Source organism: Neoarius graeffei, chromosome 15 (genome assembly GCF_027579695.1).
Source record: "Neoarius graeffei isolate fNeoGra1 chromosome 15, fNeoGra1.pri, whole genome shotgun sequence".
Classification (NCBI taxonomy): Eukaryota; Metazoa; Chordata; class Actinopteri; order Siluriformes; family Ariidae; genus Neoarius; species Neoarius graeffei.
In genome coordinates, this window is record NC_083583.1 from 26,707,999 (window position 1) to 26,723,841 (window position 15,843).

At 41.0% G+C, this 15,843-nt stretch overlaps 1 protein-coding gene across 1 annotated transcript; it reads left to right on the top strand.

Annotated features, from left to right (window-relative positions):
- Window positions 1-1,480: 1,480 nt before the first annotated feature.
- Window positions 1,481-13,922, top strand: selenos (selenoprotein S). Its single transcript, XM_060941092.1, has 6 exons — window positions 1,481-1,740; window positions 5,025-5,153; window positions 5,245-5,351; window positions 7,531-7,620; window positions 7,718-7,790; window positions 12,924-13,922. Exons 1-6 carry the CDS (start codon window positions 1,650-1,652, stop codon window positions 13,001-13,003), a joined length of 570 nt encoding a protein of 189 aa, XP_060797075.1. The 5' UTR covers window positions 1,481-1,649; the 3' UTR covers window positions 13,004-13,922.
- Window positions 13,923-15,843: the final 1,921 nt, after the last annotated feature.

The following is a 15,843-nucleotide window of genomic DNA, read 5'->3' on the forward strand; positions in this document are numbered from 1 at the left end:
GTTGGCGCAGAATTAGGGTATTGGTGATCCTCTTCCCATCTTTACTTCTGAGAGCCGCTGCCACTCCAAGATGCTCGTTTTATACCCAGTCATGTTAATGACCTATTGCCAATTGACCTAATGAGTTGCAATTTGGTCCTCCAGCTGTTCCTTTTTTGTACCTTTAACTTTTCCAGCCTCTTATTGCCCCTGTCCCAACTTTTTTGAGATGTGTTGCTGTCATGAAATTTCAAATGAGCCAATATTTGGCATGAAATTTCAAAATGTCTCACTTTCGACATTTGATATGTTGTCTATGTTCTATTGTGAATACAAGATCAGTTTTTGAGATTTGTAAATTATTGCATTCTGTTTTTATTTACAGTTTGTACTTTGTCCTAACTTTTTTGGAATCGGGGTTGTAAGAATGGAACTTAAGGAGAGAAAATAACAAACGGACTGCTAGTACACAAAGCATGGTACGGATTTGAATTTAGTGTGGAAATTTAAAGAAAAACGCTCTAATTACTGTAGTAATAATCAGTGATGGGAATAACGGCATTAGAAATTAACGGCGTTACTTTTTTTAGTAACGAGTAATCTAACTAATTACTTTTTACATCGTTATAACGCCGTTCCCGTTACTTACAATAAAATGCTCTGCGTTACTTTATTAAAGCTGTTTTCATCTGGCACGCTGCTCGTTCAGCCTTTCTTTACTCTGCTTTAGTGTGGGGCGGGGAGACGCGAGACAACGGCATAGTCAGCCAATCAGAGTAGCTTTGGACAACATACGTAGGTAGGCCACGCCTACTGCACTACTGCACACACTTTCAATCAGAAGACAGCGATGGCGTGCGGTCAGTCCAACGCTGCGCTTTCACACTGGAAATACAGCATTACTTTTCATTACTTGAAATAAAAGGCAAAAATGTCTACGTGCAATGCACATTATGTCGAGGAACAAAGCGTTTGTCCTCGTCAGTGGCCAGTAATTAGTAACAATTTTAATAACTACAAAAATATATTAAATTTGATAGATGTCTTATCTCACATTGTCCCACAAAAATATTAATGTAGTGTAGATAACGTTACTAACTGGTTCTGTTAAGTGTCCATTTCAGTCATTAAACACATTTAACATTTACTTTTATTATGATTACACTAATTGAATTTTTTTTTTTTTTTGAGGGGGAACAAAATGTAACGGAATAATTACTTTCCCTGGTAATTAGTTACTTTTATGACAAAGTAACTCCGTTACTAACTCGGTTACTTTTTGGGAAAAGTAACTAGTAACTATAACTAATTACTTTTTGAAAGTAACGTGCCCAACACTGGTAATAATTAAAATAATGTCAGTAAGCTCGAATAAATAAAGATAACGGTAATAATACTTGCCAAAGCAAAACACGCCTCCTTTTAATGTCCTCGTTTGGGCACGCCTCGTTTAATGACGTGTTACAAGCTCCGCCCCATTCTCAACAACCACGTCATCCTCCAGTTTACGGAAATCCGGTTTGGCTTAGTTGGCTAGGGAGCGATCTGGTTTCAGGCTACTTTAGCTTGTCGGTACGTTACAAAATGGACAAGTAATCACGTAGTGTAGTTGTTTAAAGGAAAGTGGACAGTGATTTTTATTGTTTTAAATCCTGTAACACTCGTTAAACATGGAGTCAACCGGCGGTGCTGCTAAAATTAAACCCGGAGCAGGAGGAGAAACTCTGGAGAACCAGGACATGAGTTTCCTTCAAGCAACTGGTAGATAAACACTATGTCTTATCATTAATAAACTTCGGCTTAAACAAATAAGACGCTTTAAATCAGAATCGGAATCCGAATCAAATTTATTGTCAAGTACGGTCTCACATACAAAGACTTTTGCTTTAGTGATTGGTGCTTGAAGAAATTTAGCAATATGCATAGAAGAACCTGAAATATGCTAAATATAGCTTTAAAGAAAAATATTTGCATGAAAACATTTGGTTAAAGACAATATTATAAAACTTTTTTTTTTTTTTTTACACAGGGGTTTAAGAAATACTGGTGAATAAATATGGGCGTAGAATTGTCAAAACAATAAAAAGCAACGTCATCGGCTACTTGAACTAGCTTCAATGTTTTCCACACCTGTATTTAGACAGGTGTGGGAGGGGTGTGCTGTATCGTGATTGGCTATTTGAATGGTACATGCACGTATTTAGCCAATCACGACAGGGAGAATGCTACTAACCCGAGCAGGGGGCGGGATTTGTCAGAGAACGGGTAGGGAAAGAACAAATCTGGCTGTAATAATTTAGTGTTTTATGCTAACGTGCTACTTTATAAACAGCAAGTTGGAAGAAAAAAAATGGTTAATGTGGCTTCTTGTTTTTGTCCTGGAAGTTAAATTTTGTGTTCCTGAGCTTTATGTATACGTCTATTAGGTTTTAAAAGTAGTTAGTCTTATGTTTTGTCCAATTAAATATGTTTTCTCTGGAACATTATACTGTTTCCTGATCCTGGAGTGTTTTGCTCTACAGTAGCAGCTGGTCTGTGTGGTTTTTGGCTTCTTCCTGCACATTCTTCCCTTTTTCCCCATCCATCTCTTACCGGAGACAAAATCAGAGGAATCTTTTTGTCAGTTTGGAATTGTTTGGTGCTTTAACCTGCTCTCACTCTGACTGACTTTGCTTCAAAATGAAATACATCATCAGCATGGAACAGGCTTTTAGGCAGGATTTTTTTTTAGGGAGTCTAACTTTTTTGCAGGTGTCACTGTATGTGGCGAGGTGTAGCGGCGCGTTGAGCGCCGCTGGCACGAGTGTTTTAGGGGGTTGAGAATTATGTAAAAATGTTAAAGAAAATGTATTCAAAATACATGTAGGTATAACAGATTGGTAATACAATATCAACTTTGGGAACACCAAAACAAAATACACTGCAAACTGCGTATATTTTTAATGAATATTATTATTAAAATGGGTATATTTCTGGGATTTTTTGAGCTGGAGTTGCATATTAAGCATGACAAATTAGCTATAAAGCTTTCTGATCGCAGAATACTACATAAATAAAGCTTGTTGTAGCTGTGTTTGTCTCAGTCAGTAGTGCACCTATTGCAATTGCATTACATGTGACAACCAACCCCGAACACAGTGTGACAACCAACCCCGGCTGACCAGTTTTGCTTTCAAAGCCGCTAGCGTCCAAAGATTTAGTATAACAAAGAAAAAAACACACAGGAAATATGGCTAAGTCTTCAAACATTATAATGGTATTCGTTTTTTCAATAGAAACCCATTAATTACAAAGCTAGAAGGTAAAAACCAAGGACGAACAGTTTCATGTTCGTCCTTTTCACGTGCGTTCCTTGGAATCCCAGCATCCTTTAGAACGTGTCGTATTTGATTATTGTTTAGCCTACTAGAAATACTACCCGCCGGCTCGACTACCACACTCTCCACTACGTAGCCTGTAATGTTGGGAAAATCTGCATGAAAATGTGTTATTTACTGTTAAAAGGATTTATTCGGGATAAATAACATGTCAGGTAAGGCCGGTTTTCTATAGACTACATTCCACATTTAGCTGCGGCAATATAGTCTACGGCTATATTGTCTGGATATTTATGCCAGTGTCTCCTAGGCATACATCTTTTCCCCCTCTGCTCTGGGAACGCATATTACAAGTGCTTTGTACACCAAATTTATTTAATAACCCATTTATTTATAACGAGGGCTCTCACAACTTTGAAATTAGTGCAGCCATAGAAACGCGTGTTTCTGTAGCTCTGCGGCGGGTGCCTATATTTTGTACTCTGGGCTCGTGCTGTTGCTATGGTAACCCTGGGCGTCTTCGGGAAAGACAGCTGTCAAAGCGAGACTTCTGAAATTTCCAAAATGGCGGTGTCAACAAAGCTTGTAGATCCTCGGAAAGCTCAGACTCGGCGATTTTTTAACATATTCAGCTAAGTTACCGGACATAACACGGGCGGAAATATTAGGGCGTCTTTAGGGCGTCGTACTAAAAAGTAGGGCGTCCAATTTCTTGTTTTTTTCAGTACAGGGCGTCGAAAAGACGCCCAGACGCCCCTCTATCTAAAAGCCTGGCATGGAATAAAATCATGTCTCTCTAGTCACACGTAGTGGTGCTTTAGTGAAAAGTCAGTTTATTCAGATTTAAAAAATGCATGCTCCGTCATTAAAATAAATCCCAGCTCCACTTACAGCGAGTGATATCGGACATCTCATCTCAAACCCTGCTTTCGACATCTCATTTCATTATCTCTAGCCGCTTTATCCTGTTCTACAGGGTCGCAGGCAAGCTGGAGCCTATCCCAGCTGACTACAGGCGAAAGGCGGGGTACACCCTGGACAAGTCGCCAGGTCATCACAGGGCTGACACATAGACACAGACAACCATTCACACTCACATTCACACCTACGCTCAATTTAGAGTCACCAGTTAACCTAACCTGCATGTCTTTGGACTGTGGGGGAAACCGGAGCACCCGGAGGAAACCCACGCGGACACGGGGAGAACATGCAAACTCCACACAGAAAGGCCCTCGTCGGCCACGGGGCTCGAACCCGGACCTTCTTGCTGTGAGGCGACACCGCTAACCACTACACCACCATGCCGCCCTGCTTTCGACATCTCATCCCATCTCATTATCTCTAGCCGCTTTATCCTTCTACAGGGTCGCAGGCAAGCTGGAGCCTATCCCAGCTGACTATGGGCGAAAGGTGGGGTACACCCTGGACAAGTCGCCAGGTCATCACAGGGCTGACACATAGACAACCATTCACATTCACACCTACGGTCAATTTAGAGTCACCAGTTAACCTAACCTGCATGTCTTTGGACTGTGGGGGAAACCGGAGCACCCGGAGGAAACCCACGCGGACACGGGGAGAACATGCAAACTCCGCACAGAAAGGCCCTCGCCGGCCACGGGGCTCGAACCCGGACCTTCTTGCTGTGAGGCGACACCGCTAACCACTACACCACCGTGCCGCCCTGCTTTCGACATGTCACTTTTTTTTTTTTTTTTTGGCCTCCAGTTGCTGCTTTCCTTTCTCAGTACGGATGGTTCCTGTTGGTCCTGTGTGTGGGGGTTTACTTCCTCATCCAGCATCTCAGTAAGAAAAGACCCAACCAGAATCAGAGCTCAGCTTCAGCAGTCAGTCAAGGTCAGCGTTAAAAATAAAAACCATCTTTTGAGTTTTGTGGTGAATGTGAAACTGCTTAAACAGGTGTTAACAAGTTTTGGTTTGTTTCTAGACCCGTTGTCCGTGGTAAGACGTCAAGAGGCTCTGGAGGCGTCACGGCAAAGAATGCAAGCAGAGCTGGACACCAAAGCTGCGGAGTTTAAAGAGAAACAGCAGAGAGTGAGCATTTGATTGGCTTTTTGAGAGATTTTCCGGTATTCTACAACCTAATGTCGATATGTAGTGTAGACGTATTTCATCGGTTATTCTTTACTGAGAAAAGAACAGAAAAAAAGTGGTTAAAACAGTATAGCGGAAGTTAAATGGCAGTTAAGAGTAGCCCTTTATGTTGGAAGTCTACTGTCTTAAGGACTTTCCCGGTGCTGACACTGGAAACAGGGCTTTGAACCAGAATTTTTTTCCTATTGGTTCGTTCCGAACAGAAACGGAATTTTAACGTTTCCGATTTTGGGTTCCACCATTAAATAGACGTTCCCGAACCGGTTAGAACAAAAAAAATTTCGTTTCCAGAACGGTTAATTACGTTCCCTGTCAGCGGTTTAACAAATGGCTCTAAAATTGTCTCTGTCTCATCCAGCTTAAGCCAAATGTAGGCTAATTCTATTACAACCTTCATTAAATAAGACAAGAAATAATTCAAAACAATTATTATTTCAAATGTTGGCGATTTGGATTCTCAGTATGTCTTCCCATCTACACAAACAGAAAAAGTGCCAAAAATGAAAGATAATTCGTTTAGTGTGTTACCAAAGGCTAGTCAGGCCCTATAGAGGGCTACCGCATGACGTCACCGCGCCACGAGATTTTGTTAGGCGCCATATTGGAAGACCAAGTACACATCTATGCAAGTACATACATACATAAAACAAACTACACCTGAAATGTAGCCAGGGCCGGTTCTGCCCTAATCTGGACGCGGGTGCAACATCGCGCAACCCCCCCCCAAAAAAAACACCAGTCTAAATCAGGACAACCATCACATAACTATAACATTTTATATTTTTTATATTAACTATTTTAACTAAATGGGCTATAATAAATAAGCCTGCAGGCAGCCACGGCAGGCTGCCTCAGAAAAGTAACCATTTGTCCTACCTTAAAACTCGTTTTGCATTTTCTGCCTCCTTTTTTGTATTTTCAACCCTCCGTTTATTTTCTTTCCTTTTCTGAAAACCCAATTTGTGTCCAGACATTTTGTTCTGCTACCAACGAACTAACTCGTCAGGTCTCGGCTCTCGAGCCCGCGATGATTCCCGTGGGAAGGGCAACAACTGATACATTTTTACAAACAGCCAATAGGGAGGTTGCATCGTTCAGGCTCTTCTTTGCTCAGACACTCAGTAATTCACTTATTATCACATGGAGACGTGATAGTAGTCCACCTTCCCGCTCTCTCCATTCAATCAGCGAACATCACACAGGAAGTGAACCCCAGCGGGTCATAGAAACTTGCGCAGGCGAAGAATGACTTTTTAATTTGTAGGCTACGGAAACTTTGAGGAACGAAATAAAAACCGGTATTAACCGGTTATCATTATTTTTAATAAGCATTTCTGTTCCGGAACATAAAAAATAATAAAGTTTCTGGTTTCGTTTCTGTTCCATGTGAAATAGAAAAAGTTCCCGGTTTTCATTTTCGTTCCTTGAACCGGTTCAAAGCCCTGACTGGAAACTTAAAAAAATCAATGATTAGATGTTAAATAGCATTTTTATCTGTTGGATTGTGTAGACTGTATGCTGTGCATGTTATTGAGAATAAGTTGTTACTATGGGGATGATTTATTTATGATTTGAATTCATCATTGGTGCCTCGGTCTCGCGAGACCATACGGGTAGCGCCCTTGGAGTGTCGTCTGTCTCTGGGTTTCTGGCATCGTCTGCTGTGACTGAGCAGGCCGACGCACGAGTTGCAGTCCCTCTTGTAGTTGGTGCAGACGTACTGGGATGTCTGTGTTGCTGGGGTTGCTGCCGCACTCTTCTGTCTCACTCGTTCTTCTTCAGCTTGCTGGCCTCTCCTTATTTATGATTTGAATTACAGCTGTTAAAAAAAATTAACTAACCCCTTCTGACCAATCAAGATTTCACTAACACTGGTCTAAAGCTACTTGAGTATAACTTTGACATCCCGAAGACATTTACTCTTACAGTCGCAGCAGCTGCCTTGAGACTTCCATTGTAAGTGTATTTGGTGTAAATGGTTTTCTGTTCTTTTCTCAGAACGGTGAAAAATATGTACTTGTCCATCGAAATCACACCTGCCTTACAGATATGGCAGCTAGAGAAGCAAAGACACTTTCAGTTGCTGAGTAATGAATATTTCTACCTCGTCCACTTTCAGCTGGAGGAGGAGAAAAGACGACAGAAAATTGAGATGTGGGAGAGCATGAAAGAAGGGAAGAGTTATAAAGGAAACGCCCGGCTTGCTCAAGTGAGTTACTGTTAAGTTTGCTTCGTGAATTTGTATCATCAAAGCATGTAACGTATCAGGTTTCTGTTTCACTCGTGCTCTTTCTGGGTCTTCGTAGAACAGTGACGAGGCGTCCAGTTCCACCACAGTGCTGAAGCCAAAGACGGACAAAAAGCCTCTTCGGAGCAGCGGTAAATAACGACACAGCTGTGTGGTATCCATTATATCACCTCACATCACTTCTTGCTAGGAGTGTAAAGATTCAAATCATTGCTCTAGTCTCAACATGTATAATACCGCACTACTGATTTGATACCACAAATCAAGAGAACTTTGGGAAGCAAAAGTGACTCAGTTGCTGTGTAGTGTGATCTGGTTGATCTGGTAAACACCGTCATGGAATTTGTCCTTACTTTTATATTGTTTTGGAAAACTTGTACGTGAGTGAATAATATATTGCACGTAATCTACACTGAATGCAATGGGACAAAGTGAAATAAAGAACATGATTTGCTTTTGCGGAATAAGAGTAGAACAGTGACGTGTGTCTGTTTCGGTGACCGTTTTCTCATCTACTGTCACCTCGAAGTTGCTGTCGGTGATCGGTCAGTAAAGCTACGGTCACACTACGGCTCGTGATGCTTTGCGATGGGTTATTGATGAAAATAAGGCGCTTTGGTGATAATGTCTGGCGATATACAGGTACGCTAAAAGTTGTGGTCACGCAGCAGGTGAAGACTTGACTGTCGCGCCTTCGCACGCCTGAGCGGCCAAACTCGCTCACAGAGCAGGTTGTGTGAGCTCTTGGGACCCAGTCGTTATGGGAAACACCTGATGCTGATTTGAGAGCAATCAGTACACGCATATAAGGAAGCTGTTTTCACAGAGACTTTGCGAAGTATTATCACTGTCACGTTTGTTTCTAGCCATGTTTTATGATTCTGGTTAAATACTCTGCTTTGTGCTTTTGGTTTCGTTTGTGTTTTGTTACTCTGACCTTGCCTCACATTTTGTTTTTGTAAATATCACGCCTGAGAATAAACACTCTTCTTGCACTTGCATCGGTGTACCGCTGCATACCTGACACAATACTCGCAAAGTCTCTGTGAAAAGTGTCCTTATATACACGTGCTGATTGCGCTCAAATCAGTATCAGGTGTTTCCTGTCACGACTGGGTCCCAAGAGCACGCACCATGCGCTCTGAAGGATCCCCGCATGTAAATGCACTTTTCAAGTCTCGGGGAAGAGTCTCGGTGAGGGTATGCCGAATCGCTGTGTTAATGAGGCTCCCCTGAGCATCAGGGACCTGGATCTGAGACAAATACATCTCAAGAGGCTCGATGAAGGTTCCCTGAGCTTCGAGCTTCAGGGAATATTCCCAAACCCATCTGTGAGTATTTGCTGCTAAATTTCAGTGCATGTGTTGAATATTTTTTTGGCCACTCACGAGGTGAAGATGCACCAAAAAACAACTTGCGAAGCTCTGAGAACAATTGTCGTGCATTGCACGATTAGTGGCAATGCTACAAATTTTTCATTGCCAAATATTCACAAAGCCATCGCGAGCTGTAGTGTGACCAAGGCCTAAGTTTGTACTCTAAAATTATAAAGGCTACTGTCCAAGTTATTGCCAAAATAATTACTTTTTTTAAAACCATAGTGCGTACCGATTATTACAACCTACTGTTGTCTCTATACACAAAATAACAAGTAGGCCTATTTTCATTTTTGAAAATATATATTATAAATTATGTGGTTAGAAAAGATGCTTATTTTCATTCAGAAATGGTAAAAATAAAACTTTGCTCTTTCATGATTTAAAAAAAAAAGGAGAGGAGAGATGAGGTTTGGTTAGATTACTGGGTGATGCTGGAACAGTTTGTCACTCACAGGAGCATGTGGAGGAAGTGTAGCGCCATAATAAATTATGGAATTTATTTATAACTTTTAAATATTTGGTTTAATGTTTTGGGTGGGTTTTTTCCCCCCCTGCATATTCCACAAGAAATTGACTGTAAAGTACAATAACAATGTGACGTTCAGTTGAGAAGAGTGCTTTTACTTTCAGTACTTGATTTTTATTTTCTGTCTTTTTCAGTAAATCTGGTCATTTATAGCACAGTATACCATAATCTAGCTGTATGATGTACAACCCCGATTCCAAAAAAGTTGGGACAAAGTACAAATTGTAAATAAAAACAGAATGCAATAATTTACAAATCTCAAAAACTGATATTGTATTCACAATAGAACATAGACAACATATCAAATGTCGAAAGTGAGACATTTTGAAATTTCATGCCAAATATTGGCTCATTTGAAATTTCATGACAGCAACACATCTCAAAAAAGTTGGGACAGGGGCAATAAGAGGCTGGAAAAGTTAAAGGTACAAAAAAGGAACAGCTGGAGGACCAAATTGCAACTCATTAGGTCAATTGGCAATAGGTCATTAACATGACTGGGTATAAAAAGAGCATCTTGGCGTGGCAGCGGCTCTCAGAAGTAAAGATGGGAAGAGGATCACCAATCCCCCTAATTCTGCACCGACAAATAGTGGAGCAATATCAGAAAGGAGTTCGACACTGTAAAATTGCAAAGAGTTTGAGCATATCATCTACAGTGCATAATATCATCAAAAGATTCAGAGAATCTGGAAGAATCTCTGTGCGTAAGGGTCAAGGCCGGAAAACCATACTGGGTGCCCGTGATCTTCGGGCCCTTAGACGGCACTGCATCACATACAGGCATGCTTCTGTATTGGAAATCACAAAATGGGCTCAGGAATATTTCCAGAGAACATTATCTGTGAACACAATTCACCGTGCCATCCGCCGTTGCCAGCTAAAACTCTATAGTTCAAAGAAGAAGCCGTATCTAAACATGATCCAGAAGCGCAGACGTCTTCTCTGGGCCAAGGCTCATTTAAAATGGACTGTGGCAAAGTGGAAAACTGTTCTGTGGTCAGACGAATCAAAATGTGAAGTTCTTTATGGAAATCAGGGACGCTGTGTCATTCGGACTAAAGAGGAGAAGGACGACCAGGGCTTGAAATTAACTTTTTTTTCTTTGTGTCCCCCAGTGGTCCCGAATTCTGTGTTGTATTGTCCCGAATGGAAGCAATAGTGTCCCCATTTTTTTCCTCTCTGAAATAACCAGTGGTTAATATTATCATATGAAGTTACTATTGTAACTATGCGATTTTGAACCCTTTATATCATTTTTACAATAAGTCACAAGACACAAGTGACACATGTCCTATACATCATCTACTTCAAAATTACAGTTATTGCATTTTCAGTTTATTAAACTTTGGCGATCTCACTGTATGAATAGATACCCGTTTATTTAAAGGGGCCAACTAGCTCATTCAGAAAATGTTTCAACTCCCTACATCTGCAGTACACTTTAGTTGAAAATAAGACCCCTTTTATGTTCATTTCATCTACTTATACCTTGAATATCTGTTGGCATTTATAAGGCCAACTTATAATTTTCACCATTACCGTTATCCATAGGCCTGTGATGACCTGGCGACTTGTCCAGGGTGTACCCCGCCTTTCGCCCGTAGTCAGCTGGGATAGGCTCCAGCTTGCCCGCGACCCTGTAGAACAGGATAAAGTGGCTACAGATAATGAGATGAGACCGTTATCCATTTTTATGAACTTTCTGTTATCCATTACCGTTATCCATTTTTATGAACTTTCCGTTATCCATTTTATGAACTTTCGCTGCCGGGTGCAAATGTTAGCAACATCAGCATAGTGCCAGGTCCGAGCCTAGTTGTGCTGCTGACTGACTAAACTTTCTGAACTAGAAAGACACCAAGAAAACTCACTTATTCTGTTGAACGGTATCTTCCGTCAATATCATCCACATCATTCCTGTTGTATGTTATAACGTGTCTAACAGTGTTGATTAAGTTCATTCAGTTGCTAGCGTTGCCTGCAGACCAGGCGATGACACTTTGGATCCTGAAGGTCCCGGAGACGTTATGTCTGGGCTTTCAGTTTCTTCCCCGCGGTCGGTCCGCTTCAACCACTTAAGCATTTTTGTTCTGGCAAGAGTCGGCGCAGCGTGTGCGGTAGCAATTCCATTCCAAGTCCATATAATGCGGACTCCGGCCGAAGATTCTAGAACAGAATGCGCTGCTCTGTAGCCTGCGGATGCAGGTGCATCGAAAGTGTAGCTACTATGTATTTTTCGCTGTTAACGTTTTAAAATTAAAATTGACAAATTAGGTGAATGTCTACGTATGTGTTACGGCTTTGTAAATAATATTAATGTAGAACTTTTTTTCTAGATCTATTTTTTTCCATTGTCCCGGGATTGTCCCAGATATGATAATTTTGTGTGCCGATGACATTTTTTATGGTCCCCGGGACGTCGGGACACCGTTAGTTTCGAGCGCTGAGGACGACCCAAGTTGTTATCAGCGCTCAGTTCAGAAGCCTGCATCTCTGGTATGGGGTTGCATTAGTGTGTGTGGCATGGGCAGCTTACACATCTGGAAAGACACCATCAATGCTGAAAGGTATATCCGGGTTCTAGAGCAACATACGGTATGCTCCCATTCAGACGACGTCTCTTTCAGGGAAGACCTTGCATTTTCCAACATGACAATGCCAAACCACATACTGCATCAATTACAGCATCATGGCTGCGTAGAAGAAGGGTCCGGGTACTGAACTAGCCAGCCTGCAATCCAGATCTTTCACCCATAGAAAACATAAAACGGAAGATACGACAAAAAAGACCTAAGACAGTTGAGCAACTAGAATCCTACAATAGACAAGAATGGGTTAACATTCCTATCCCTAAACTTGAGCAACTTGTCTCCTCAGTCCCCAGACGTTTACAGACTGTTGTAAAGAGAAAAGGGGATGTCTCACAGTGGGAAACATGGCCTTGTCCCAACTTTATTGAGATGTGTTATGAAATTTAAAATCGCCTAATTTTTCTCTTTAAATGATACATTTTCTCAGTTTAAACATCTGATATGTCATCTATGTTCTATTCTGAATAAAATATGGAATTTTGAAACTTCCACATCATTGCAGTCCGTTTTTATTTACAATTTGTACTTTGTCCCAACTTTTTTGGAATCGGGGTTGTATATTCTTGGCCATACACTGTACATATTGTAAGCAGAGCTCTTTCACACTGTACGTCACTCTCACTCTTTCATCCTTTTATCATGTAATGCATTGTCCATTTTTAGTGTCTCCAGAGTCAGTACAAAAACACTTTTCTCTGACTGATGATTCCTGCCCCATTTAATGTTCAAGAAATGTAACTGGAATTTTTTTTATGTGTGTGTTAGGGTATAATCCATTAAGTGGTGATGGAGGAGGCACCTGTTCATGGAGACCTGGCAGACGAGGGCCCTCATCTGGCGGATGAGGTTAAAGGAGGTCAGAGGGATATGGCCCAAGTCACCTCTGACCCTTCAGCCATAAGAGCGCACAGAGCAACTGAAATGAAACTGTCTGCACTCATCATGGTTCAGTAGCAGTGATTTGTAATATGAATCTTTTGCTTTTTTTTTTTAAGTTAGATTCTGTTCAATCCTCAAATTTTTTTTTTCTTCTCTCATCAGCCTATGGATTAGTTTTCTCTCAGACATTCCAAATGTTTTAAAATCTTAGTTACATCAAAGAGGATTTATAAAGTAGGATAAAGTTTTCTTGTGCAAGCTGGAGAAATTACTCTTTATTATTTGCGCATGATCATGTTTTAAACGTAAGTTTGTCTGGCTTGCAGTAATCATATTTTTGAATACATGCATTGTAGGATCTGAACTTTTATCCATGTGAGACTGACCATTTCTAATGACGCCTCCTCATCAAAGGTACTCAGTCCAGTGGGGTTGGCTGATTACTTTCAGTTGCGAGTGTGTGATCTCAAAACATTGCTATACAGAACAGCATTTTAAAGGTTTGGACGTTAGATTGAACATGTATTTTTCATTCTCTTAAATTCATTCGTATTTGTAATTAATCAGGATGTAGATTGGCTTTCGTTGGCCACTGCGTAATCCCATGGGTCATATTTCATAGTAATAACATCTGCATTAATCTAGTTTAGGAGCGAGGAGTAGAAATTGAAGAAAACCCTTCTATTAGCAGGGGTGTCCAAACTTTTGCCTGGTACAATATTTCCAGCAGCTAAAATATATTTCTTTGACCCTGTGAACAGTACTGTGTCGAGGACTCATGACCTCAGAAGGAATAAATCTTGTGAATACAACGTTTGTTAGACAATCATGAAATGACTTTGCTGTACTTGTCAACTTTTCATGATTAAAAGGCTTTACTTCTCATTTGCTGTTCAACAAGAAAGTATGGTCTCTGACTGAATTTGAGGTGTTTTTGTTTTTGCTCTCGTCCGCAGAACCTGATCAGTGAACAAGTTCTCTGGTAATGTGTTTTCAGGTTTACTCAATGCTGATCACGGACTCTAGCGTGTTCACCACTAGATGGAGATAACCTAGCACATGAAAATAAAATGAGTGATCCTTGGAAAGGTTATTGTCATCTTCTCAGTGTATGTGATCTGATTTTGAGTAGTTGCAGCAATACTGTTAAGCTGAAATACTACTGAAAGCATTTCATACCTCTAATGTAATAATAGCAAGACTTCGTGACTTCCAACATGTTAGAATGTTTGCATTGTATTAATATTCAGGAGCTGTAACAAAATGAAATCAAATTTAAATTACAAACTTTCCTGGATTTGATGTGTCAGGCTTCTTGGGTTTGTTAAATACCAGGAGACGACTGTTTGATTTGGGAAAATAAGGTGAATAGGGAATAATTTGTGCAGTTTATGGGATATTTGATTAATTAACAAGAAATAGGGTCGGTTTATAAAAACAGCAACACTAACAATGAATAATTAATTTTACTTCCACTTTTTCTGGTTGGGATTCTGGCGGCATAAGGCTGAGAAGGTGGGGTCAGATACATGTCCAGCCAAAGATTCTCCTTCTGGGTTATTCGCAAAGTGAGATATAATCTCTCCAGATCTGTCCAGTGGGACATGCCCGATACTCAGTGTACTTAGTCACACGAAGAGAACATCTCATTTCTTCCCAGGCAAGAATCATGGCCTTGGACCCACTTCACACACACGACAGTGAAAAGTTTAGGTGCATGTTGGAGATCCACTTGAAATGTTGCTAAGAGAACATCATCATCAGTAAATAACAGATGTAGACTGGAGCAGCATACTGCCATGATCCCTAACAAAGCTGTGCAAGATTAAAAAGCAAGTTCACTGTTCCATGGCCTGGGTAGAACCTGCAATATTACTCCTTAATCCCAGATTCACCCATCAGACGCAGGCTCCCCTCCAGAACCCTGGCATAGATTTTGCTTGGGAGGCTGAACAGGATATTATCTAGAAGTGGGACACTCCCTCTGGTAACTTTAAAAAAAAAAATTTATATATATAAAAGGGACCATCATCCCAGTCTGCCAGTCCAAATGTACTGCCCCAGATCTCTATGCAACATTGAAGAGGCCTGGTATACAACCCCAGCCTTGTTCAGCACAATTATACATTTCCAGCTGAATCTCATTTACTGCTATAACATTTTCTAGTCATAATAATGACCTCAGCTACAGAGTTGGACTCCAAAGCACCAGAGATTTCTGGCACTGCCTCTGAAAGGAGGTCATGTCCACTAGGTTAAGAAATTACTCAAAATGTTTCTTCCATTGCTCAACGATACCTCCAGTAGAGGTCAACATTCCTCCGTACTTGCTCAGCAGAGCTTGTGCGTAGTCTTGTCTTATCCTGCTGAGGTGATAAGGATTTGGCCAGAACATTCTCTTGAAAGCCCTTCCATTCTCCAGTTTTCACTTCTTCAACTGTTTTTGCTGCAGCTCTTCTGGCTTTTCTGTGTCTCTCACTTGAATCAAGAAAGTCCTCGGAAAGCTGCCTTTCGTGGACTTTCTTGATTTGAAAGGTTCACTCACCGCTTACTGTCATGGTAGGTTCTGACAGGCTTCCAGCCACAGCTTCTTGCAGGTGCCTCCATGATCGAGGAATCAAACTTCAGACTCCATGCCCCTAACCTCACTGGGTATACAGGAGGTGTCCTTTAGGAGGTGGATGTTAAATTCATTTCTCACTGAAGTATCCACCAGATACCCCCAAGCAATCCCTGAAGGTTTTCTTGGGTTTACCAAGTAAATCTGGCTGGTGCCCTGTATGGCGACTCCAACTCATACCAAGTG